Source organism: Pristiophorus japonicus, chromosome 2, assembly GCF_044704955.1.
Source record: "Pristiophorus japonicus isolate sPriJap1 chromosome 2, sPriJap1.hap1, whole genome shotgun sequence".
NCBI lineage: Eukaryota > Metazoa > Chordata > Chondrichthyes > Pristiophoridae > Pristiophorus > Pristiophorus japonicus.
In genome coordinates, this window is record NC_091978.1 from 62,397,825 (window position 1) to 62,422,555 (window position 24,731).

The following is a 24,731-nucleotide window of genomic DNA, read 5'->3' on the forward strand; positions in this document are numbered from 1 at the left end:
GAGAGATAAGTTACTTCCTCTGGTGTGGGAAGTCCAGAACAAGGGGGCATAACCCTAAAATTAGAGCTAGCCCATTCAGGAGTGATGTGAGGATGCACTTCTTCACACAAAGGGTAGTGGAAATGTGGAACTCTTTCTCCTAAAAAGCTATTGAGGCTAGGACAATTGAACATTTCAAAACAGAGTATGATAGATTTTTGTTAGGCCAGGGTATTAAGGGATATGGAACCAAGGTGGGTAGATGGAATTAAAATCCAGATCAGGCATGATCTAATTGAATGGCAGAACAGGCTTGAGGAGCTAAATGGCCTACTCCTGTTCCTATTTTTCTGAAAACCCAACTGGTCCTCTAATATCCTTCAAGGAAAGGAAATGCACTATTCTTACCCAATCTGGCCTAAATATCACACCAGTCCCACAATGTGCTCAGTTCAAATTCCACCAGAATTGCTTAGTTCCAGATCTCATCACAGAGTTAATCCAAGCAAGGACATACGAGCTGACTGATGGAAGTGAAGTGAGAGACACTGTCCTTTATATCAAGTTTATATTGAGTATGGCACCAAGGAGCAGTTATGTATATAATAACTCAATAGACTGAATACTGTAAACTAACACAGGTACAAACCTGGCTCTGCTTTATTAGGGCCCAAAGTGATTACATTACATGATGGCTTGCCTTTTATATCTGGGCCACACACACGTGCGTACAGCCCAATGATCTCCGACAGTAGAGCTACCTGGTGGCTACTAACCCCAAGCATACATACATGACATTAGTAGCAATCTTTTTACAAATTGTGATAGTCCGGAGTTTTCCGTTCCCGAGTTGATCGTCTCAGTTCAACTCCAACCTTGGGCGAGGGTTCTGAATCTGTTATGACTGGGGGCTGGGGAGCCGATCTGATGGGAGTGGCAATGACCATGTTAGGGATTGAAAGTCCAGATTCATTGATGACAGCAGAGTCCTCTGATGACTGAGGGTAGGTTGGTTGGTCACTGATTGTGTCTTCCTCAGACTGTTCCGGTTCCTCCGTGTGCCGCAGCTTTATCTGATCAACATGTTTCCTGCATGTTTTCTCATTCTTGAGCTTGACGATAAAAACTCTGATACCCTCCTTGGCTATAACAGTACCGGTGATCACTTGGGACCTTGACCATAATTTAGTACATACACAGGATCGTTAACAGAAATGTCACGTGACACAGCAGCGCGATCATGATACCACTGCTGACTTTGATATCTGTATTCATCATGATCGTTCAAGTCAGGGTGGACAAGAGAGAGCTTGGTCTTGAGACCTCTCTTCATCAATATTCAGCAGGGGGGACTCCGGTAAGCGTGTGGGGTCTTGTCCTGTAACTAAGCAATATGCATGACAAGCGAGTCTGCAGTGAACCTTGAGTTACACATTTCATACTCTGCTTGATGGTTTGGACAGCACACTCTGCTTGACCATTAGATGCGGATTTGAATGGTGCTGACCTCACATGTTTGATACCATTGAGTTTCATGAACTCTTGAAACTCCAGACTAGTGAAGCAAGGTCCGTTGTCGCTTACAATGATGTCGGACAGACCATGAGTGGCAAACATGACACGAAGGCTCTCAATGATAGCTATGGATGTACTGGATGACATGATTATACACTCTATCTACTTGGAATATGCATCCATCACAACTAAAAACAACTTTCCCAGGAAGGGACCTGCAAAGTCGATGCGGATCCTGGACCATGGTTTAGATGGCCACGACCACAGACTCAGTGGCAATTCCGCTGGTGCTTTACTTAGCTGCATGCAAGTGTTGCACTGATGCACACATGATTCCAGATCAGAGTCAATTACAGGCCACCATATATGAGACCTGGCAATGACTTTCATCATGACAATACCGGGATGAGTGCTGTGTAGATCATGTACAAATTTCTCTCTGCCTTTCTTAGGCATAACAACACTATTACCCCACAGTAAACAATCTGACTGAATGAATAGTTCGTCTTTGCGACGGTTGTAAGGTTTGGTCTCATCACCCATTTGCTTGGGTATGGCAAACCAATCACCACTAAGGACACAACATTTCACAACCGATAATATCGGGTCCTGGCTGGTCCAGGTCTTAACTTGTTGAGCTGTGACAGGGGTTCCTTCACTTTCAAAAGCATCCATAACTAACAATAGGTCTGCAGGTTGTGGTGTCTCCACCTCCGGTGTGGGCAACGGCAGAAGGCTTAGTGCATTGGCACAATTCTCGGTGCCAGGTCTATGGCGAATGACATAATCATAGGCAGATAATGTCAGTGCCCACCTCTGGATGCGGGACGATGTATTGGTATTTATACCTTTGTTTTCTGAAAACAATGAAACGGGTGGCTTGTGATCTATTTCCAGTTCAAACCGAAGACCAAACACGTGCTGATGCATCTTTTTAACCCCTTACACACAGGCTAATGCTTCTTTTTCTACCATGCTGTAGGCTCTTCCTGCCTTTGACAAACTTTTAGAAGCATACGCAACAGGTTGTAGTTTACCCGACTCATTAGCTTGTTGGAGCACGCAACCAACTCCATATGATGAAGCATCACAGGCCAATAGTAGACACTTACATGGATCATAATGTACCAGTAGCTTGTTAGAGCAGAGCAGATTAGTAGCTTTCTCAAAAGCTCTATCTTAAGATGCACCCAAACCCAGTTGTCGCCTTTTCTTAGCAGCATGTGCAGAGGCTCTAATGAAGTGCTCAATCTAGTTCGGAAATTACTGAAGTAGTTGAGTAGACCAAGGAACGAACGCAGCTCCGTCACATCCTGAGGCTTAGGTGCATTTTTAATGGCTTTGGTTTTTGAGTCCGTAGGCCTGATGCCGTCAGCAGCAATTTTCCTCCTCAGGAATTCGACTTCCGGTGCCATGAAGACGCACTTCGAACATTTCAGTCTGAGTCCCACTTTGTCCACACGATGTAAAACCTCTTCCAGGTTGTTCAGATGTTCGGCGGTGTCACGACCTGTGACCAGGATGTCATCTTTGAACACGACGATTCTAGGGACGGACTTCAGTAGACTCTCCATGTTCCTCTGAAATATGGCTGCAGCCGAGCGAATTCCGAAAGGACACCTGTTGTACTTAAACAGTCCTTTATGAGTGTTGATGCACGTAAGTTTCTTCAGCGTCTCGACCAGCTTCTGTGTCAGGCCGACGTCAGATCCAGTTTAGTGAGCGACTTCCCCCCAGCTTGCATTGCAAACAGGCCATCAGACTTCGGTAACGGGTATTGATCCTGTTTTGAAACTCGGTTGATCGTAACTTTGTAGTCTCCACAAATCCTGACAGTGGCTCTTCAACACAGCAACAATGTGGCTGGCCCATTCGTTAAATTCGACTGGTGATACGACCCCTTACACTGGAGTCTCGATTTTGACCTTCTCCCTCATTATGTACGGAACTGCCCGAGCTTTATGATGGACGGGTCTTGCATCCGAGTCCATGTGGATCTGCACCTTGGCTCCCGTGAAATTTCCGATGCCTGGTTCAAACAGCAAGGGGAACTTGCTCAGCACTTGAGCACATGGAGTATCATCCTCCGACGACAATGCTTTGATATCGTTCCAATTCCATTTGATCTTTTTCTAGCCAATTCTTGCCAAACAGCGTTGGACCATTGCCTGGAACAATCCATAATGGTAAATCATGAACCGCACCATTATATGACACCTTGACGACTGCACTGCCAATCACCATTATGAGTTCTTTAGTGTTCGTACGCAACTTGACATTGACTGGACTCAGCTTCGGCCTCACAGACTTAGTATCCCACAGCTTGTCGAATGTCCTCTGGCTCATTATTGATTGACTCGCACCTGTATCCAATTCCATCGGTACCGGCACACCGTTAACATAGAAACATAGAAACATAGAAACATAGAAAATAGGTGCAGGAGCAGGCCATTCACCCCTTCTAGCCTGCACCGCCATTCAATGAGTTCATGGCTGAACATGAAACTTCAGTACCCCCTTCCTGCTTTCTCGCCATAACCCTTGATCCCCCGAGTAGTAAGGACTTCATCTAACTCCCTTTTGAATATATTTAGTGAATTGGCCTCAACATTAATCATTATCGGTTGGTTCTTTGTTAGGAACGAATACAGTCCATACACTTCCTCCTCTGCTATCTCGGATTGCATATCCGGATCCGTGCTATACTGATCATCATTCTCCACATGGTGTGTCGCAGCACGTTTTCTCAGTTGCGGACACATGCGCTGGAGATGCGCCAGTCTCAAACAGCCTTTACAAATGTACTGTTTAAACTGACACTGATGAGGCCGATGATTGCCCCCACAACGCCAACACGGTGAAATCGGATTCATTCCCATTGGCAGACTTTGGGCAGCCACAGGTTTCGCATATGCAGTCGAGTAGGCTCTGCCATACGCAGCTCTGCTAAACGACGATACAATCTTGTTTACAGTACTTGCTGAGTTCTGATTTTTCGATGATATCTGCTTTAAGGTTTCGTTCGTCGTCATGCATGCCTGGGCAATTGTGATGACCTTGCTCAAATCCAACGTCTCCACCGCCAGTAGCTTTGTGGTTGATGCCAATTACAAAGAAGTCCCGCAGCATGACTCCCAACGTGTTTTCGAACTTATATGGTCCAGCTAGACGTCTTAGGTCAGCAATGAATTCCGACATATCCTGGCCCTCAGAGCGTGCTTATAGAATCGATATCGTGAGATGATGATGCCTTCTTCTGGTTTGAGATGGTCATGTACCAGAGCACACAATTCCTTATAGTCCTTGTCCGTTGGACATGCAGGCGAGAGAAGATTCTTTGAGTCCATAGATTTTCGGACCGCAAACCATGAGGATGATCGCCCTGCGCCTAACTACGTCAGTGGGTTCCTCCATTTTGTTGGCCACGAAGTACTGGTCCAGGCGAGCTACAAATCTGCCCAGTCCTCTCCCTCCACGAATTTCTCCAGAATTCCAATTGTACTCATTTTTGCATGCGAAGGTTCTTAAGATACCTCATCGCCAAATGTTATGTATGTTACAACTCGATAGACTGAATACTGTAAACTAACACAGGTACAAACCTGGCTCTGCTTTATTAGGGCCCAAAGTGATTACATTACATGATGGCTTGCTTTTTATACCTGGGCTGTACAGCCCAATAACTTCCAACAGTGGTGCCACCTGGTGGCTAGTAACCCCAAGCATATATACATGACAGGAGCCTTAGCAAAACTGAAGTCAAGGAGGTAAGGGGCTAAAGCCGCCAGTGACTGGAGTCATATACGATACAAAGGAAAAAGGTTGTGGTTCTTAGAGGCCAATCATTGCAGCCATAAGACATTGCTGCAGGAGTTCCTCAGGGCAATGTTCTCAACCCAACCATTATTAGTTGCTTTGTTCGTGACCTTCCAAACATCATAGGATCAGTTTGATGTCTATTTTATAGTTTTCAGCTCTATTCACAACTCCTCTGGCAATACAGCATCCCATGGCAGCCTGCAGCAGGACCTGGGCTGACAAGTGGCTGGCAGCATTTGGATAACTCAAGTGATAAACAATGACCATCTACAATAAGAGAAATACAGCTACATCTCCCTGTCCTTCAATAGGACTTCTATCACCAAGTTCCCCCCATCAACATCCTGGGGCCTCCCCATTGACCAGAAGCCAAACTGCACATCCTGTGAACAAAACGTATGCCATCACTCCAGGGTCTCCATGGATCTATCACCGAAGTCATAGCGGACTATTGAAAGAACCCCTCACAGGGTTTGTTTCCAGACTACGGGGGCAATTTTTAAGTGTGCGCAGGTGGCAGACAAAGTTCCCCACCATGAGCCACATACTTGGAAAATTATCTCCTATGGCTAGTCTGCAGTCAAGATACAATACCAGTGACAGGTATAGCGTTTTTATATCTGGATATTGATTATGGCAGCTGAATTCACAAACTTTTTCCAATATCTTGCATTAACACTCACAAATGTCCATGCAACAATTTCCATTCTTTCGGGTCTAAACCAGTTACAGTATATTGCATCTGGTTCAGACCAGAGCCTTGAAGTAAATTATCTAAAAAGGGAAAAAAGCAAATGCTGGAAAGGCACAGTGTCTCCATAAGTCTACGCAAGAGAATGTTAGAGGGAGTTAGATATGGCCCTTATGGCTAAGGGGATCAAGGGGTATGGAGAGAAAGCAGGAAAGGGGTACTGAGGGAAGGATCAGCCATGATCTTATTGAATGGCAGTGCAGGCTCGAAGGGCCGAATGGCCTACTCCTGCACCTATTTTCTCTGTTTCTATATGTTCCTATGTTTTTGCTCTTTCAGCTGCTAACTGACCTGCTTTGTATTTTCATCAATTGCTGTTTCGATGTCAGATTTTAAATTGTGCATAGTTTTCTTTTTATCTTTACTTAAGAATGGAAATTTGACAGAAACTGCTTCAGTCCCTCAGCAATGAGTCCAAAGTGTTTAATGTCATAACTTTCAAAATCATACTGCAAATACATAGTACACTGATTTCTAAAGGCACAGTGCAAATTTGAATAAGATTGAAGTTAAAATAGTTACAATAAAAATGTCTAGTAAGGAAGACCTATATTTATTTAGCAGGCAGAGCAGGAGTAGGAAAGTAGGGCAGGAGTCCCCTGTGGTCATCTCCCTCTAAAACAGATATATCGCTTTGGATATTGTTGGGGGAGATGGCTCATCAGGGGAAGGCAGCAGCAGCCAAGTTCATGGCATCATGGGTGGCTCTCCTGCACAGGAGGGCAGGAAAAAGAGTGGAAGAGCTATAGTGATAGGGGATTCGATTGTAAGGGGGATAGATAGGCATTTCAGCGGTCGCAATCGAGACTCCAGGATGGTATGTTGCCTCCCTGGTGCAAGGGTCAAGGATGTCTCGGAGCGGCTGCCAGGCATTCTGGAGGTGGAGGGTGAACAGCCAGTTGTCGTGGTGCATGGGCAATGGCAGACATTTAGAGACCGCATGGATGAATTACAACAATTGTACATTCCTGTCTGGCGTAAAAATAAAAAAGGGAAGGTGGCTCAACCGTGGCTATCTAGGGAAATCAGGGATAGTATTAAAGCCAAGGAAGTGGCATACAAATTGGCCAGAAATAGCAGCGAACCTGGGGACTGGGAGAAATTTAGAACTCAGCAGAGGAGGACAAAGGGTTTGATTAGGGCAGGGAAAATGGAGTACGAGAAGAAGCTTGCAGGGAACATTAAGGTGGATTGCAAAAGTTTCTATAGGTATGTAAAGAGAAAAAGGTTAGTAAAGACAAACGTAGGTCCCCTGCAGTCAGAATCAGGGGAAGTCATAACGGGGAACAAAGAAATGGCAGACCAATTGAACAAGTACTTTGGTTCGGTATTCACTAAGGAGGATACAAACAACCTTCCGGATATAAAAGGGGTCAGAGGGTCTAGTAAGGAGGGGGAACTGAGGGAAATCTTTATTAGTCGGGAAATTGTGTTGGGGAAATTGATGGGATTGAAGGCCGATAAATCCCCAGGGCCTGATGGACTGCATCCCAGAGTACTTAAGGAGGTGGCCTTGGAAATAGCGGATGCATTGACAGTCATTTTCCAACATTCCATTGACTCTGGATCAGTTCCTATGGAGTGGAGGGTAGCCAATGTAACCCCACTTTTTAAAAAAGGAGGGAGAGAGAAAACAGGGAATTATAGACCGGTCAGCCTGACCTCAGTAGTGGGTAAAATGATGGAATCAATTATTAAGGATGTCATAGCAGTGCATCTGGAAAATGGTGACATGATAGGTCCAAGTCAGCATGGATTTGTGAAAGGAAAATCATGCTTGACAAATCTTCTGGAATTTTTTGAGGATGTTTCCAGTAAAGTGGACAAAGGAGAACCAGTTGATGTGGTATATTTGGACTTTCAGAAGGCTTTCGACAAGGTCCCACACAAGAGATTAATGTACAAAGTTAAAGCACATGGGATTGGGGGTAGTGTGCTGACGTGGATTGAGAACTGGTTGTCAGACAGGAAGCAAAGAGTAGGAGTAAATGGGTACTTTTCAGAATGGCAGGCAGTGACTTGTGGGGTGCCGCAAGGTTCTGTGCTGGGGCCCCAGCTGTTTACATTGTACATTAACATAGAAACATAGAAACATAGAAAATAGGTGCAGGAGTAGGCCATTCGGCCCTTCTAGCCTGCACCGCCATTCAATGAGTTCATGGCTGAACATTCAACTTCAGTACCCCATTCCTGCTTTCTCGCCATACCCCTTGATCCCCCTAGCAGTAAGGACCTCATCTAACTCCTTTTTGAATATATTTAGTGAATTGGCCTCAACAACTTTCTGTGGTAGAGAATTCCACAGGTTCACCACTCTCTGGGTGAAGAAGTTCCTCCGCATCTCGGTCCTAAATGGCTTACCCCTTATCCTTAGACTGTGACCCCTGGTTCTGGACTTCCCCAACATTGGGAACATTCTTCCTGCATCTAACCTGTCTAACCCCGTCAGAATTTTATATGTTTCTATGAGGTCCCCTCTCATTCTTCTGAACTCCAGTGAATACAAGCCCAGTTGATCCAGTCTTTCTTGATAGGTCAGTCCCGCCATCCCGGGAATCAGTCTGGTGAACCTTCGCTGCACTCCCTCAATAGCAAGAATGTCCTTCCTCAGGTTAGGAGACCAAAACTGTACACAATACTCCAGGTGTGGCCTCACCAATGCCCTGTACAACTGTAGCAACACCTCCCTGCCCCTGTACTCAAATCCCCTTGCTATGAAGGCCAACATGCCATTTGCTTTCTTAACCGCCTGCTGCACCTGCATGCCAACCTTCAATGACTGATGTACCATGACACCCAGGTCTCTTTGCACCTCCCCTTTTCCTAATCTGTCACCATTCAGATAATAGTCTGTCTCTCTGTTTTTACCACCAAAGTGGATAACCTCACATTTATCCACATTATACTTCATCTGCCATGCATTTGCCCACTCACCCAACCTATCCAAGTCGCTCTGCAGCCTCACAGCATCCTCCTCGCAGCTCACATTGCCACCCAACTTAGTGTCATCCGCAAATTTGGAGATACTACATTTAATCCCCTCATCTAAATCATTAATGTACAGTGTAAACAGCTGGGGCCCCAGCACAGAACCTTGCGGTACCCCACTAGTCACTGCCTGCCATTCTGAAAAGTACCCATTTACTCCTACTCTTTGCTTCCTGTCTGACAACCAGTTCTCAATCCATGTCAGTACACTACCCCCAATCCCATGTGCTCTAACTTTGCACATCAATCTCTTGTGTGGGACCTTGTCGAACGCCTTCTGAAAGTCCAAATATACCACATCAACTGGTTCTCCCTTATCCACTCTACTGGAAACATCCTCAAAAAATTCCAGAAGATTTGTCAAGCATGATTTCCCTTTCACAAATCCATGCTGACTTGGACCTATCATGTCACCTCTTTCCAAATGCACTGCTATGACATCCTTAATAATTGATTCCATCATTTTACCCACTACCGATGTCAGGCTGACCGGTCTATAATTCCCTGTTTTCTCTCTCCCTCCTTTTTTAAAAAGTGGGGTTACATTGGCTACCCTCCACTCCATAGGAACTGATCCAGAGTCAATGGAATGTTGGAAAATGACTGTCAACGCATCCACTATTTCCAAGGCCACCTCCTTAAGTACTCTGGGATGCAGTCCATCAGGCCCTGGGGATTTATCGGCCTTCAATCCCATCAATTTCCCCAACACAATTTCCCGGCTAATAAGGATTTCCCTCAGTTCCTCCTCCTTACTAGACCCCCCGACCCCTTTTATAACCGGAAGGTTGTTCGTGTCCTCCTTCGTGAATACCGAACCAAAGTACTTGTTCAATTGGTCCGCCATTTCTTTGTTCCCCGTTATGACTTCCCCTGATTCTGACTGCAGGGGACCTACATTTGTCTTTACTAACCTTTTTCTCTTTACATATCTATAGAAACTTTTGCAATCCGTCTTAATGTTCCCTGCAAGCTTCTTCTCATACTCCATTTTCCCTGCCCTAATCAAACCCTTTGTCCTCCTCTGCTGAGTTCTAAATTTCTCCCAGTCCCCAGGTTCGCTGCTATTTCTGGCCAATTTGTATGCCACTTCCTTGGCTTTAATACTATCCCTGATTTCCCTTGATAGCCACGGTTGAGCCACCTTCCCTTTTTTATTTCTATGCCAGACAGGAATGTACAATTGTTGTAGTTCATCCATGCGGTCTCTAAATGTCTGCCATTGCCCATCCACAGTCAACCCCTTAAGTATCATTCGCCAATCCATCTCAGCCAATTCACGCCTCATACCTTCAAAGTTAGCCTTCTTTAAGTTCTGGACCATGGTCTCTGAATTAACTGTTTCATTCTCCATCCTAATGCAGAATTCCACCATATTATGGTCACTCTTCCCCAAGGGGCCTCGCACAACGAGATTGCTAATTAATCCTTTCTCATTACATAACACCCAGTCTAAGATGGCCTCCCCCCTAGTTGGTTCCTCGACATATTGGTCTAAAAAACCATCCCTTATGCACTCCAGAAAATCCTCCTCCACCGTATTGCTTCCAGTTTGGTTAGCCCAATCTATGTGCATATTAAAGTCACCCATTATAACTGCTGCACCTTTATTGCACGCACCCCTAATTTCCTGTTTGATGCCCTCCCCAACATCACTACTACTGTTTGGAGGTCTGTACACAACTCCCACTAACGTTTTTTGCCCTTTGGTGTTCTGCAGCTCTACCCATATAGATTCCACATCATCCAAGCTAATGTCCTTCCTAACTATTGCCTTAATCTCCTCCTTAACCAGCAATGCTACCCCACCTCCTTTTCCTTTTATTCTATCCTTCCTGAATGTTGAATACCCCTGGATGTTGAGTTCCCAGCCCTGCTCATCCTGGAGCCACGTCTCCGTAATCCCAATCACATCATATTTGTTAACATCTATTTGCACAGTTAATTCATCCACCTTATTGTGGATACTCCTTGCATTAAGACACAAAGCCTTTAGGCTTGTTTTTTTAACACCCTCTGTCCTTTTAGAATTTTGCTGTACAGTGGCCCTTTTTGTTCTTTGCCTTGGGTTTCTCTGCCCTCCACTTTTCCTCATCTCTTTTCTGTCTTTTGTTTTTGCCTCCTTTTTGTTTCCCTCTATCTCCCTGCATTGGTTCCCATCCCCCTGCCATATTAGTTTAACTCCTCCCCAACAGCACTAGCAAACACTCCCCCGAGGACATTGGTTCCGATTCTGCCCAGGTGCAGACCGTCCGGATTGTACTGGTCCCACCTCCCCCAGAACCGGTTCCAATGCCCCAGGAATTTGAATCCCTCCCTGCTGCACCATTGCTCAAGCCACGTATTCATCTGAGCTATCCTGCGATTCCTACTCTGACTAGCACGTGGCACTGGTAGCAATCCTGAGATTACTACTTTTGAGGTCCTACTTTTTAATTTAGCTCCTAGCTCCTTAAATTCATTTCGTAGGAACTCATCCCTTTTTTTACCTATGTCATTGGTACCAACGTGCACCACGACAACTGGCTGTTCTCCCTCCCTTTTTAGAATGTCCTCCACCCGCTCCGAGACATCCTTGACCCTTGCACCAGGGAGGCAACATACCATCCTGGAGTCTCGGTTGCGGTTTAGACGAGGGGATTAAATGCAGTATCTCCAAATTTGCGGATGACACTAAGTTGGGTGGCAGTGTGAGCTGCGAGGAGGATGCTATGAGGCTGCAGAGTGACTTGGATAGGTTAGGTGAGTGGGCAAATGCATGGCAGATGAAGTATAATGTGGATAAATGTGAGGTTATCCACTTTGGTGGTAAAAACAGAGAGACAGACTATTATCTGAATGGTGACAGATTAGGAAAAGGGAAGGTGCAATGAGACCTGGGTGTCATGGTACATCAGTCATTGAAGGTTAGCATGCAGGTACAGCAGGCGGTTAAGAAAGCAAATGGCATGTTGGCCTTCATAGCGAGGGGATTTGAATACAGGGGCAGGGAGGTGTTGCTACAGTTGTACAGGGCCTTGGTGAGGCCACACCTGGAGTATTGTGTGCAGTTTTGGTCTCCTAACTTGAGGAAGGACATTCTTGCTATTGAGGGAGTGCAGCGAAGATTCACCAGACTGATTCCCGGGATGGCGGGACTGACCTATCAAGAAAGACTGGATCAACTGGGCTTGTATTCACTGGAGTTCAGAAGAATGAGAGGGGACCTCATAGAAACATTTAAAATTCTGACGGGTTTTGACAGGTTAGATGCAGGAAGAATGTTCCCAATGTTGGGGAAGTCCAGAACCAGGGGTCACAGTCTGAGGATAAGGGGTAAGCCATTTATGACCGAGATGAGGAGAAACTTCTTCACCCAGAGAGTGGTGAACCTGTGGAATTCTCTACCACAGAAAGTAGTTGAGGCCAATTCACTAAATATATTCAAAAGGGAGTTAGATGAAGTCCTTACTACTCGGGGGATCAAGGGTTATGGCGAGAAAGCAGGAAGGGGGTACTGAAGTTTCATGTTCAGCCATGAACTCATTGAATGGCGGTGCAGGCTAGAAGGGCTGAATGGCCTGCTCCTGCACCTATTTTCTATGTTTCTATGTTTCTATGCATATAGGGGTACCAACGATATAGGTAAAATGCGGGATGAGGTCCTACAAGCTGAATTTAGGGAGCTAGGAGTTAAATTAAAAAGTAGGACCTCAAAGTTAGTAATCTCAGGATTGCTACCAGTGCCACGTGCTATTCAGAGTAGAAATAGCAGGATAGCTAAGATGAATACGTGGCTTGAGGAGTGGTGCAGGAGGGAGGGATTCAAATTCCTGGGACATTGGAACCGGTGCAACGAGACCTGGGTGTTATGGTACATCAGTCATTGAAGTTTGGCATGCAGGTACAGCAGGTGGTGAAGAAGGCAAATGGCATGTTGGCCTTCATAGCTGGAGGATTTGAGTATAGGAGCAGGGAGGTCTTACTGCAGTTGTACAGAGCCTTGGTGAGACCACACCTGAAATATTGTGTTCAGTTTTGCTCCCCTAATCTGAGAAAGGACATTCATGCTGTTAAGGGAGTACAACGAAGGTTCACCAGATCGATTCCCGGGATGGCAGGACTGACATATGAGGAGAGATAGATCAACTGGGCTTGTATCCACTGGAGTTTAGAAGAATGAGAGGGGATCTCATAGAAACATAAAATTCTGATGGGATTGGACAGGTTAGAGGTAGGAAGAATGTCCCCGTTGCTGGGTGTTCCTGAACCGGGGTCACAGTTTAAGAATAAGGGGTAAGCCATTTAGGACCGATATGAGGAGAAACGTCTTCACTCAGAGAGTGGTTAACCTGTGGAATTCTCTACCGCAGAAAGTTGTTGAGGCCAGTTCATTAGATATATTCAAAAGAGAGTTAGATATGGCCCTTACGGCCAAAGGGATCAAGGGGTATGGAGAGAAAGCAGGAAAGGGGTACTGAGATTGAATGATCAGCCATGATCTTATTGAATTTGGTGCAGGCTCAAAGGACTGAATGGCTCCTGCACCTAATTTCTATGTTTCTATGTTTCTATATCAGAAAAGTGTCTCATATAAAATAAACTATTTTCAAGTATAGCGATATTTGAAGTATAGCAGACATTTTTCACACAAAAAGATTCCTCTAACAAGTAGTGAATGGTGATGTTGGTTGAGGGAGAAATGTTGACCACGATAGTAAGAGAACTATGTCATCTTTAACTCCCTAAATAGGCAGACAGTTTAACATCCCATCCAAAGAACAGCAGCTCCAACAATGCAGCACTCTTTCAGTATTGCACTGAAGTATCAACTTCGATTATGTGTTCCAGACCTGCAGTGGGCATGGTTTCCCACTTCAACACAACCTGTCACAATGATTAATACTCCATACCTGTGTTGATAGTTCCCGGTTTTCCCACTGAATAGCACAAAGCTGGATATCCTTTTCTTTGATCTGTTCCAGGATCTGGCGATACTTGGAACAGAGCTCAGCCACACATGGCTCAGATTCATTAACTTCAGGTGATTCCATCAACGGTCTCTGTAAAAACAACACATATTATATAAATTATGCTGTCTAGATGTATATAAATGACTTCCTGGAGGCTCTTTCTCAATAGTCCCAGCATAAGGTAGTTACACAGGAATATTATGTGACAATCCATATGTTTAAACAGAATGTTTTTAAAGGAGCCACTTAAAAAAAAAGCAGGCCTATACTACCTTAAGGTGTTGTGGAATCTGCCCCAGAACAACAGAAAAATGATTGTATATGTATGAGTTTACATGTGCATGGTTGAAGATGTATTCTCAGAATAAGGGTCAGCCATTTAGGACTGAGATGAAGAGAAATTTCTTCACTCAGAGGGTGGTGAATCTTTGAAATTCTCTACCCAAGAGGGCTGTGGATGCTTAATCGTTGAGTATATCCAAGAGAGTGGTCGATGTGTTGTGGAGTGGGGTGGGGTGTTTTTAACAGTTATAATTATGATTTTATACAAATGTTCTCATTAAATGTTTTTTATTTCGCATAACCTTGTTGCGCATTGTCTGAGATAAGACGGCTTCTCCCTGTAAGTGCGTGGGTGTAAGTTCTCGCCCTCCTCCTCAGTGTGCCACCTCTTTGACTGGACACATAATGCTCTTGAATATACCTTCTGCCATCTCTAGTCTGCAGCATATGCGTAGTCATCAAGACAGGCTCAGAAATTACAGGTCCCATTACAATCTCAGTCAGTATTATACTTATTGTTCACAAACAATAAATTTACCGACTAAAACACCTAGAATAAATTCAAATCATCCACAGTATGATAAGATACTTGTTCAGATGTTCAAAATACCTTAAAAGAACTGCACATTACATCAAAACTCCCCAGAACTTGAAGCAGCTTTTTATATGAAACGACCTCTGATGTACAACATGGCGTCCATACCGTTGGGTTTAGTTCAGGCAAGGGCAACTTTTTCTCAGTGGGTTTTTCGGCGAGTGATATTTTCCACAATATGTGGCCGAGGTGTCAAAAGTAACACTTGACGATATTTTGGACGTTAGTTTCGCCCATTCTGATCTTTACAGCAAAAAAAAGTGGGCGGGCGGTATTATTAATGCTCGGCGTTAACTGCATGCCGAAAGTAACACTGGACGATAAATGAGCGCTACATGGGCATTAGTTTCCATTTTGTTGCTAAATGGGCGATATCTGGGCATTATATCTCATCCCAGCGTTAAAATGGACGTTAAGTGGGAGGTATCGTTGCAAAAGTCTAGGCTATTGACTTTATCAACAACAACAACAACTTGTATTTATATAGCACCTTTAACGTAGTGAAACATTCCAAGGTGCTTCGCATGAGTATTATGAGATAAAAGTTTGACACCGAGCCACATAAGTAGACATTAGCACAGGTGAGCAAAAGCTTGGTCAAAGAGGTATGTTTTAAGGAGCATCTTGAAGGAGGAAAGAGAGGTAGAGAGGTGGAGAGGTTTAAGCAGGGAGTTCCAGAGCTTGGGGCCTAGGCAACAGAATGCACGGGCACCAATGGTTGAGCGATTATAATCAGGGATGCTCAGGAGGACAAAATTAGAGGAATGCAGACATCTCAGGGGGTTGTGGGGCTGGAGGAGATTACAGAGATGGAGAGAGGCGAGGCCATGGAGGGATTTGAAAATAAGGATGAGAATTTTGAAATTGAGGTGCTGTTTAACCGGAAGCCAATGTAGGTCAGTGAGCACAGGGGTGATGGGTGAGTGGGACTTGGTGTGAGTTAGGACATGGGCAGCAGAACCAGCAATTCAAAAACATCAAAACTCCCAGCAGTTTTCTGAACTATTTTACCTGGCTGAAGATCCCAAGCTCAGATCTAAGTTAAGGTACGAATTGCCCAATATTCAATCACCCTGTGTCACTTTGTAGATGTATAAGAATCTTATATCATGTAAACAATTACATGTACATGGAAATATATTTGGAGCAATTAGATTGTCACATGGAATATCAGAATGCAGCACTACAATTTTACCTGAAAATTTCCTTAACATTTATTGACTATACAAATATGCCATGGGATACTAAAGTACAAAAGAATAGCACATTTCTCCAAAATTCCTCTATTCACAATTTTAATGGAGGTAGTAACTCAGTTATTTTAAATGTCTCTGCTAAGATAGAAAAGGGAAAAATTTCAAGTGAATGCATTACACATACGTTCGTTAGCATCACATGATTTAGTGTCAGATCCTTCCAATTCCTATCAAAACTATTTAATAAATGAAGTATATAACTGAGCAACTGTTACCAAAACTGCTAGTGATATTAACAGAATCACAGTACCTGTACTGAAATAATGTGGATAAATGTGGATAAATGTGAGGTTATCCACTTTGGTGGTAAAAACAGAGAGACGGACTATTATCTGAATGGTGACAGATTAGGAAAAGGGAAGGTGCAACGAGACCTGGGTGTCATGGTACATCAGTCATTGAAGGTTAGCATGCAGGTACAGCAGGCGGTTAAGAAAGCAAATGGCATGTTGGCCTTCATAGCGAGGGGATTTGAATACAGGGGCAGGGAGGTGTTGCTACAGTTGTACAGGGCCTTGGTGAGGCCATACCTGGAGTATTGTGTACAGTTTTGGTCTCCTAACTTGAGGAAGGACATTCTTGCTATTGAGGGAGTGCAGCGAAGGTTCACCAGACTGATTCCCGGGATGGCGGGACTGACCTATCAAGAAAGATTGGATCAACTGGGCTTGTATTCACTGGAGTTCAGAAGAATGAGAGGGGACCTCATAGAAACATTTAAAATTCTGACGGGTTTAGACAGGTTAGATGCAGAAAGAATGTTCCCAATGTTGGGGAAGTCCAGAACCAGGGGTCACAGTCTGAGGATAAGGGGTAAGCCATTTAGGACCGAGATGAGGAGAAACTTCTTCACCCAGAGAGTGGTGAACCTGTGGAATTCTCTACCACAGAAAGTAGTTGAGGCCAATTCACTAAATATATTCAAAAGGGAGTTAGATGAAGTCCTTACTACTCGGGGGATCAAGGGTTATGGCGAGAAAGCAGGAATGGGGTACTGAAGTTTCATGTTCAGCCATGAACTCATTGAATGGCGGTGCAGGCTAGAAGGGCTGAATGGCCTGCTCCTGCACCTATTTTCTATGTTTCTATGTTTCTAATATAAAGAAACTCCTGAGGTATAATAACAAAATGTACAATGTTAGGTGGGGCACTACAAATAATGAATGCATCACTCAGGGTGCAGTTTTCATCAGATAGTATCAAAGAGTGAGTCAGACAATGTTTTTGTACAGTCACACACTGCAATGTGTGCCAAAGCACTTTATTAACACAAAGTTTTGATATAATAATTCAGCCAGTTATATTGTAGTTTCAATGAAGAAGAAAGACTCCCAATTATATAGTGCATTTCTCAACCTCAGGGCATCCCAAAGTATTTTACAGCCAATGAAGTACTTTTGGAGTGTAGTCACAGCAAAGTCCCACAAACAGCAATATGATAATGTTCAGATAATCTGCTTTATTGATGTTGGTTGAGGGAGCCACTCCCATGCTTCTCTTCAAACTAGTCCCATGGGATCTTATAGTCTACATGAGAAGGCCCCAGTTTAATGTCACATCGAAAAGACAGGACCTCCGACAGCACTCCCTCAGTGCTGCACTGGAGTGTCAGTCTAGATATCATGCTCAAGTCTCTGGAGTAGACCCACAACCTTCTGACTCAGAGGCGAAAGAGTTATCAACCGAGCCAAGGCTAACAACTTTGAAGGGATTTTTGTATTGCATCAATGAACAAAGTATAATATAACTGTTGTTATAAGTTGCTAATATAAAGGCAACACAAAGTTTAGCAAGAGGTGTGAAAACACAATTTTACATAGTCTTAGAAAGTACTTGTAGCATAGAAACAGGCCATTTGGCCCAACAGGTCTATGCCGGTGTTTATGCTCCATACGAGCCTCCTCCCACCATTCTTCATCTAACCCCATTAACAAGTCCTTTTTGTTACGCTCATAATAAAGTGATACAACTGAGTACTGTATGCAATGAGCAAGTGTGACCTTAGCTCCTTTAATTGAACTCCAGAGTGTCGGTACAGCATGGGAGGCCTGCTTATATACAGTGCTCCCAAGAGATGCTGGGATCCCTTGGAACTCCAACAGGTATGCCCTCTGGTGGTGGTATGATACAGGTTGCCAAGGGTTACATACATAATATCACTCCCTCCCAAAGTCAATAGTAACTTATTTACAGGGTGAGACGAACTGGGGCTTTTCGTTCCCTGTCGATCGTCTCGATACAAATGCAGGTGTGGGTGAGTTGGTTGGTTCTTCGCTGGGCTGCTGGGAGCTGACCATGCTGGGCTGCTAGGGATGGTGAGTTCAGCTTCGTGGTCAACCATGATGTCGGTTGCCACTTGTGCGTGTGTTGGAGGGTCGAAGTTGGTGATGTCCTCTTCGGGTTGCTCGTGGCTGTTTGTGAATCGCAATCTGGTTTGGTCCAAATGCTTTCTGCACATTAGTCCATTGGCCAGTTTAACTTGAAACACCCTACTCCCTTCTTTGGCTAGGACTGTGTCAGCAAGCCATTTGGGATCATGTCCATAGTTGAGTACAAATACAGGGTCATTGACTTCAATATCACGTGACAAATTTGCGTGATCATGGTACATGCTTTGTTAATGCCACTTGCCCTCGACGTGATCATGGAGATCAGGGTGGACTAGAGAGAGCCTTATTTTGAGTACCCCTCAGTTGTCTCTTTTCTAGAGAAAAGAGCCCCAGCATGTTCCTTCTTTCCTGATAGGTATAACCTTTCAGTTCTGATATCACTATAGTAAATCTTTTTGCACCTTCTCCAGTGTCTCTATATCCTTTATATAATATGGATACCAGAACTGTTCACAGTACTCTAATTTACATTTCTGCGGTCCTCCTCATGTACAGAGAGATGTTTCCAAGCACTTTGTAGAATTGATGAAAAAGATACTGAGATTAAAAGATGGGGAAATGGAAAAGCCACGGTCTGAATGCATTTTAAGAGAAAGTTTTGAGGTGTTTGAATATAGGAACGGAAGTGTCAAGGAGGAATTTCAGGAAGGAGTTTTAAAGAACTGCAATATAGTAATTGAAAAAGTGGTTGCTAGTACTGGAGTGGAGGAAGCGGGGAGCAAGACCTGGACCGTCGTCAGACCAGAGGATATCTGAGGGGCCAAGTAGCAAGATGAAGAAAGAAAAACTGGTAACTGGACAACTTTTTGATTACCCACATGCCAGACTTTCAGGCTGTTCTCTAACAGCAGACAGAATGTTCCAAAGTCAATAGCCAGTGGCCAAGCCTGCAGCTACAGCCTCTCAGGCTCTTGTTAATGATTAGGCCCAAACCACATTTCAGCGTACCTCAGTGTGGCCAGGTGCATCAGAAATGCCCTTCGCCTGTCCAGCATCCAGGCAAAGGGAGAGCAACATCGCAACTGTGGTGTTTTCCTCCACACATAAAATCTACTCCCTTTCTCCATGCTGCTTCTTGCTGATACACAAGTGGTGCACAAGTGGTCCCATCATTACAACAATGACTATGCATCACAAGTACTTCATTGGCTTGGAAGCGTTTTGGGATGTCCTTACGGTCCTTATGTCGTGAAAAGTTATACAAATGCAAGTTAGTTCTTTTGTTCTTTAGTAACTTGACGAATTGGTCATTCTTCATCCATAGGGCTATAATGGCAGGTTATTTGACTTTGAGAGGTATCAACAGCCAAACCTGATGTACCTGCCACCAACATCCACATGCACAAACACCCTTTAAATCTCAAACCACTTCCCACAACTCGAGCATTACTGGATGCCAGTAAAATGCTGGTGAAAGTAGCAGCCACCATATGCTCGAGAGTGTCAGCCCTGGCTCAGTGGGTAGCACTCTTGACACTGAGTCAGAAGGTTGTGGGTTCAAGGCCCAAACCTGAGACTTGGGCACAAAGATCTAGGCTGACACTCCACTGCAGCACTGAGGGAGTGCTACACTGTCAAAGATGACATTGTTTGAGTGAGACATCAAATTGCTCTCTCAGGTGGACGTAAAAGATCCCACAACACTAGGGCGTCCCTGAAGACGAGCAAGGGAGTTCTCCCTGGTGTCCTGGCCAATAGTCATCATAGGCAGTCCCTCGAAACGAGGATGACTTGCTTCCACGCCGAAAAGGGATGAGTTCAGAGGTGTCTCAATGAAAGACCTAATATTCCAGATCCCAAATTACATCTTGAATAGTGGAAGATGCCTGTGCGGGAATTTTTTTAACGTGTGGTGGTCATTGCACATCAGCCACTACATGGGCTTGACAGAGCTAGGTCTTGGTCCAGTGGCAAGGATTAACCAAGATGACTGGAGACCAGCTCTGCTGCACGGCCCTGGTGAGTGCACATATCACAGTGTGGCCTGGCCCGTGCTGCCCCTGGGCCCTCGCCTCTTCTGGGCCCCGAACTCTCTCCTCTCCTGGGCCCCGATCACATCCCTCTACGAACTCTTGCTGCTCCTTCACCCCGACCTCGCCGCTCCTGCTGTACCTGCCCGCACTGCGATCAGCCGTCGCCCTCCTGCAGCAGCACACGCTGTTCCCTGAAGCGGCACCGGCCTGCTGATGGTCTTGCAGGTCGGGACCGCGCCAATATTAATCCCTCAATCAACATCATTAAAAACAGACTATCTCGCCATTATCACATTGCTGTTTGTGGGAGATTGCTGTGCGCAAATTGGCTGCTGCTTTTCCCACAATACAACCGTGATTACACTTCAAAAAGTACTTCATTGGCTGTAAAGTAAAGCACTTTGGGAGGTTCTGAGGTCATGAAAAGGTGCTATATCTTCATTTCTTTCCATAAGAGGTCATTGGATGGTGATCAGAATCAAGGACGTTGCCTGATTTTGCCTTCTCCTTACCCAGGGATGCGTGGGGTAAACGTTAACATGGATATTGCGGCCTTGGCTGAAATCAGCCAGCACAGTACAGACGAGTGATCCAACCGTGGAACTGCGGCAAAGATTTTCCTCTCCGTTCACAACACTTTAGCGATGGAGGTTGTCAGCGGGGGCTGGAAAATTGGGTGGAGATCCATTATGTTGGGTCTCTTCCCGTTTTTCCATGTGTTGCATTTCTCGCTGGGGGTGACGACAGCCCTTCAAAGCACATGCAAATAAATCGGTACTACCAGAGTGAGATCATACATCTCAATTTCTGTCTGTATTGCCTTGACCATATGGTGGTTGCTACTTCCACCAGCTACTTCTACTGGTATCCAGTGTTACTAGAGCTGAGGGAAAGGGATTTGTAATTTAAAAGGTCCTCCCCATTGAGTGCAGTCACTGCGGGGAAACTGACTTACTCTCCCCCACCGGCAGATTTAGTCAGTCGCTTTCAAGGCCCCGTACTTCCAGTTGCCTGGGTGACAGCTGGCACCTTTAAGTGACAGAGCCCTGCTGTTATAGCTATTGTCCTCCCCCACACCATGGCACGCTCCTTGGCACAGATGGCAACACCACCGCGGGCATGCCAAAATAATTTGCATATGGCTGGTCTATTGGGTACAAAGCCTACCCCAACTGCGTTACATCAGCAAGCCTGGCAAAGGAGAAAGTCCCACCCTGCTGGACCTGTGGGCCTAGTCCTAAACCCAATTACCCACTTGAGTGATCTGGCGAGCTGATATAAAACTTTATGTATTAAAAATTAACCGACTGGTAATAGTTTACTGTTGGTAGCACTTATTCTAGTGATTCATTCTCCATTCACTGCAGCAAAATCATCAAATGCAAGGAATGTAACTCAGAATACCTTCATTTCTTGAGTTAGTTGGCTGTGAGTCACTCCATCCTCATCCCCAAACATCTGTTGTCGCACTCTCTGTATCGTCATTCGCATCTAGATAGACAGAAATTTTAGAGAGATCAAAGTTTCAACAACTGACACCTCTGACTCAGCCTGCTCATAAATTGAGCTCCAGGTTTGTCTAGGGGCCTTCGCCAAGCACCAGGCCTTCACTGAATAAATATTTTAATTAGAATTAGCAGATCACCAGGAGCACCGTGCCATGTATTGAACAATGTATTATTCTGCAATAAGCTGCATTTTAAATGGCCTTTCCTTTTAAGGCAATAAAATGTAATTGCTATAAGTAAACACACCTTGAGGTTATTCAGATTACAATTGTTGCTTGGTCAGGAAACGTTGCTGATTGGAATATGCTTGTTAGTTCAATATTGCAACAGAGGAGCACCCATAAATGTAAGTTGTTTTGCATCTGTATCAAAGTATTCACCCTAGAAATTGGACCCTTCGGCACCCGTTTATTTTGGGTGAAAAGTGGGCACTGTGGGGTCCAATATAGCCTCGACGTGTACCTACTCAGTTTGTATCAGGAGAGAACCGCATGCTGAATTTATTAGGGTGTCCCCATAAAACTAACAGTAGTCCCGTTGCCTATGAAAATGGAGAAGCTAATGACAATTTCAGGCCCCTTTGGTAAATTGGATCGGGAATGATGGTAGCATGATGCGTTAAGTTTTCTCTGGATAATGCTGGCAAATCAGCGCAGTCACCAAAAACGATATGTAAAGGAGTGCTCCGCCTGGGTCCACACTGAAGTTGCAGACTGCTCCCAGCCACCGCTTTCTCCCTTTCTGATCTCCCCCATCCACCCCAGTCTCCACCCCAATCTCCACCCCTGTCCCGAACTTACTGTAAGCCCAATGCCGATGGCCCCACTGGCTGACTTTCCTCCTCTTTGTGACTGGTGCACTGCCTCTTGGGGTACACTGGCACCCCCAGCATGCCAATCGTGTCCTGATGATGCAAGAGGACCAATTTTGCGTGGTCTTCTTACATATCAGTTTCAGCGTGGCGGTCATTGCTGGTGCTGCATGAATTAACCAAGTAAACCATCACTGGAGCCACAAATGTATGTTTTAAGTGACGATAGTCTGTAAATTCTGTGCAAAGTAAATCGCGAATCGTCAGGATTATTATTTCACCTTTTTTATGTATTCGGTTTCCTCTTTGATTTGTTCAGTGGCAGATCCATGAAACAGATTGTTTTCTTCTTGTTCATAGCTGTTGTTTTCCAACGCCCTATGCTCAGTGCAGTACATTGTAGATGCAATAAAGATGTAACCTTTGTAGGTAATAAAGAAAATAAAAATGATATTAGATGATTCCTTAATTAGTTTTGTTGTTTGATAAGCCTTAATAACATTCTTGTGTTTGTTCAGATTAATATGAATTATCTTCTCCTACAGTGAACGTTCAGTTCTGACCTTTTGTGTCCCATCACCTTGTAGCCTACGTGCTCCTATTTGAATATTTTCTACTTGCCTGGATGGCTGCAGCTGTAACAACACTCAAGAAGCTCGAATCTTGGACAAAGCAGCCAACTTGATCAACAACCCATTCACACCTTAAACATCCACTCCCACCGCCATGGTGGCTGCAGTGTGTACTATCCACAGGATTCACTGCAGCAACTCGCCAAGGCTTCTTTGACAGCATTTCCCAAACCCGCAATCTTAACCACCTAGAAGGACAAGGGCAGTAGGTGCATGGGAACACCATCGCCTCCAAGATCTCCTGCAAATCACACACCAACCGAATTTAGACATATATCGACGTTTCTACATAGTCGTGGGGTCAAAATCTTGTAACTCCCTACCCAACAGCATTATGGAATACCTTCACCACATGGACTACGGCGATTCAAGAAGGCGGCTTACCACCACCCTCTCAAGGGCAACTAGAGATGGGCAATAAATGCTGGCCTTGCCACCGCCACCCATATTCTGAGAATGAAGATACGAAGCCTATCAATCTATTGTGGCTGCTGTAGTTGATTGAAGGGCTGGGGATATATCTCAGTACCATATACTCAGCCGGAGGTGCAATTTCGGGCTGGCACAACATTGCTAAGCACAGTGAGATTGGTAAGGAAGGTGGTCACACAGCACTCCCTGATCTTTCTGCTCCATTTGCCTTCCCAGCCTTAGAGTAAAGGCCCCTAGGCTTCTACCCATGCAGCTCTATAACTGGCTCTTACAAGGTGCATTAGAGCAGTCCAGGGCCGCCTTCCTGTAAACATTCTTCCTGTGGGTAAGTCCATCTTCTCTGGACACCTCCCCATGGCAGCATTGCCAAGATTTTGTAATTTATCATACCATCTGTTCACAGTGTGTTATAATTTTGTAAGATATCTGACATTCTCTATGAAATATATATAGAAAATGTATAAGTTGATGAAACCCATGGTACAACACAGCAAAAATGCATTTCTCTTTGACTTTTTATTCCTGTTGTATGTTGCAACTGTCATGTATTAAACTGTCATTGTAACCCATGTATAAACTGACCCAAGTTGTACACCGTGACAACACTGACCACTAGGTGGTGAACTTGTGGGAGACACTCCTAACCTGGACTTCCAGGTATAAAAGGGGAAGCTCCACCCATCTTCACCACTTCAGTGCTGGCTAATAAAAGGACTGGTCACAGAGTGACCTTCTCTCTAGTATGGGCCTCGTGTGCATTTGTACTGTATAGCAAGGACATATTATTGGCGACGAGAAACTGGGATTTAAACCACATGTGCATGGCCACAAGCAGCACAGACAAGAGG

General features: G+C 44.7%; 1 protein-coding gene across 1 annotated transcript in view; it reads right to left on the bottom strand.

Moving 5' to 3' along the window:
- The window catches only part of LOC139230308 (coiled-coil domain-containing protein 68-like), a 100,628-nt gene that overhangs the window by 59,998 nt on the left and 15,899 nt on the right, over nt 1-24,731 (bottom strand). Inside the window, exons 2-4 of the mRNA XM_070862136.1 lie at nt 23,101-23,240; nt 21,905-21,991; nt 13,945-14,094 (exon numbers count right to left, since the gene is read on the bottom strand). Of these exons, the coding sequence (XP_070718237.1) occupies nt 13,945-14,094; nt 21,905-21,991; nt 23,101-23,217 (354 nt within the window). The 5' untranslated portion in view covers nt 23,218-23,240. The remainder of the gene's footprint in view (nt 1-13,944; nt 14,095-21,904; nt 21,992-23,100; nt 23,241-24,731) is intronic.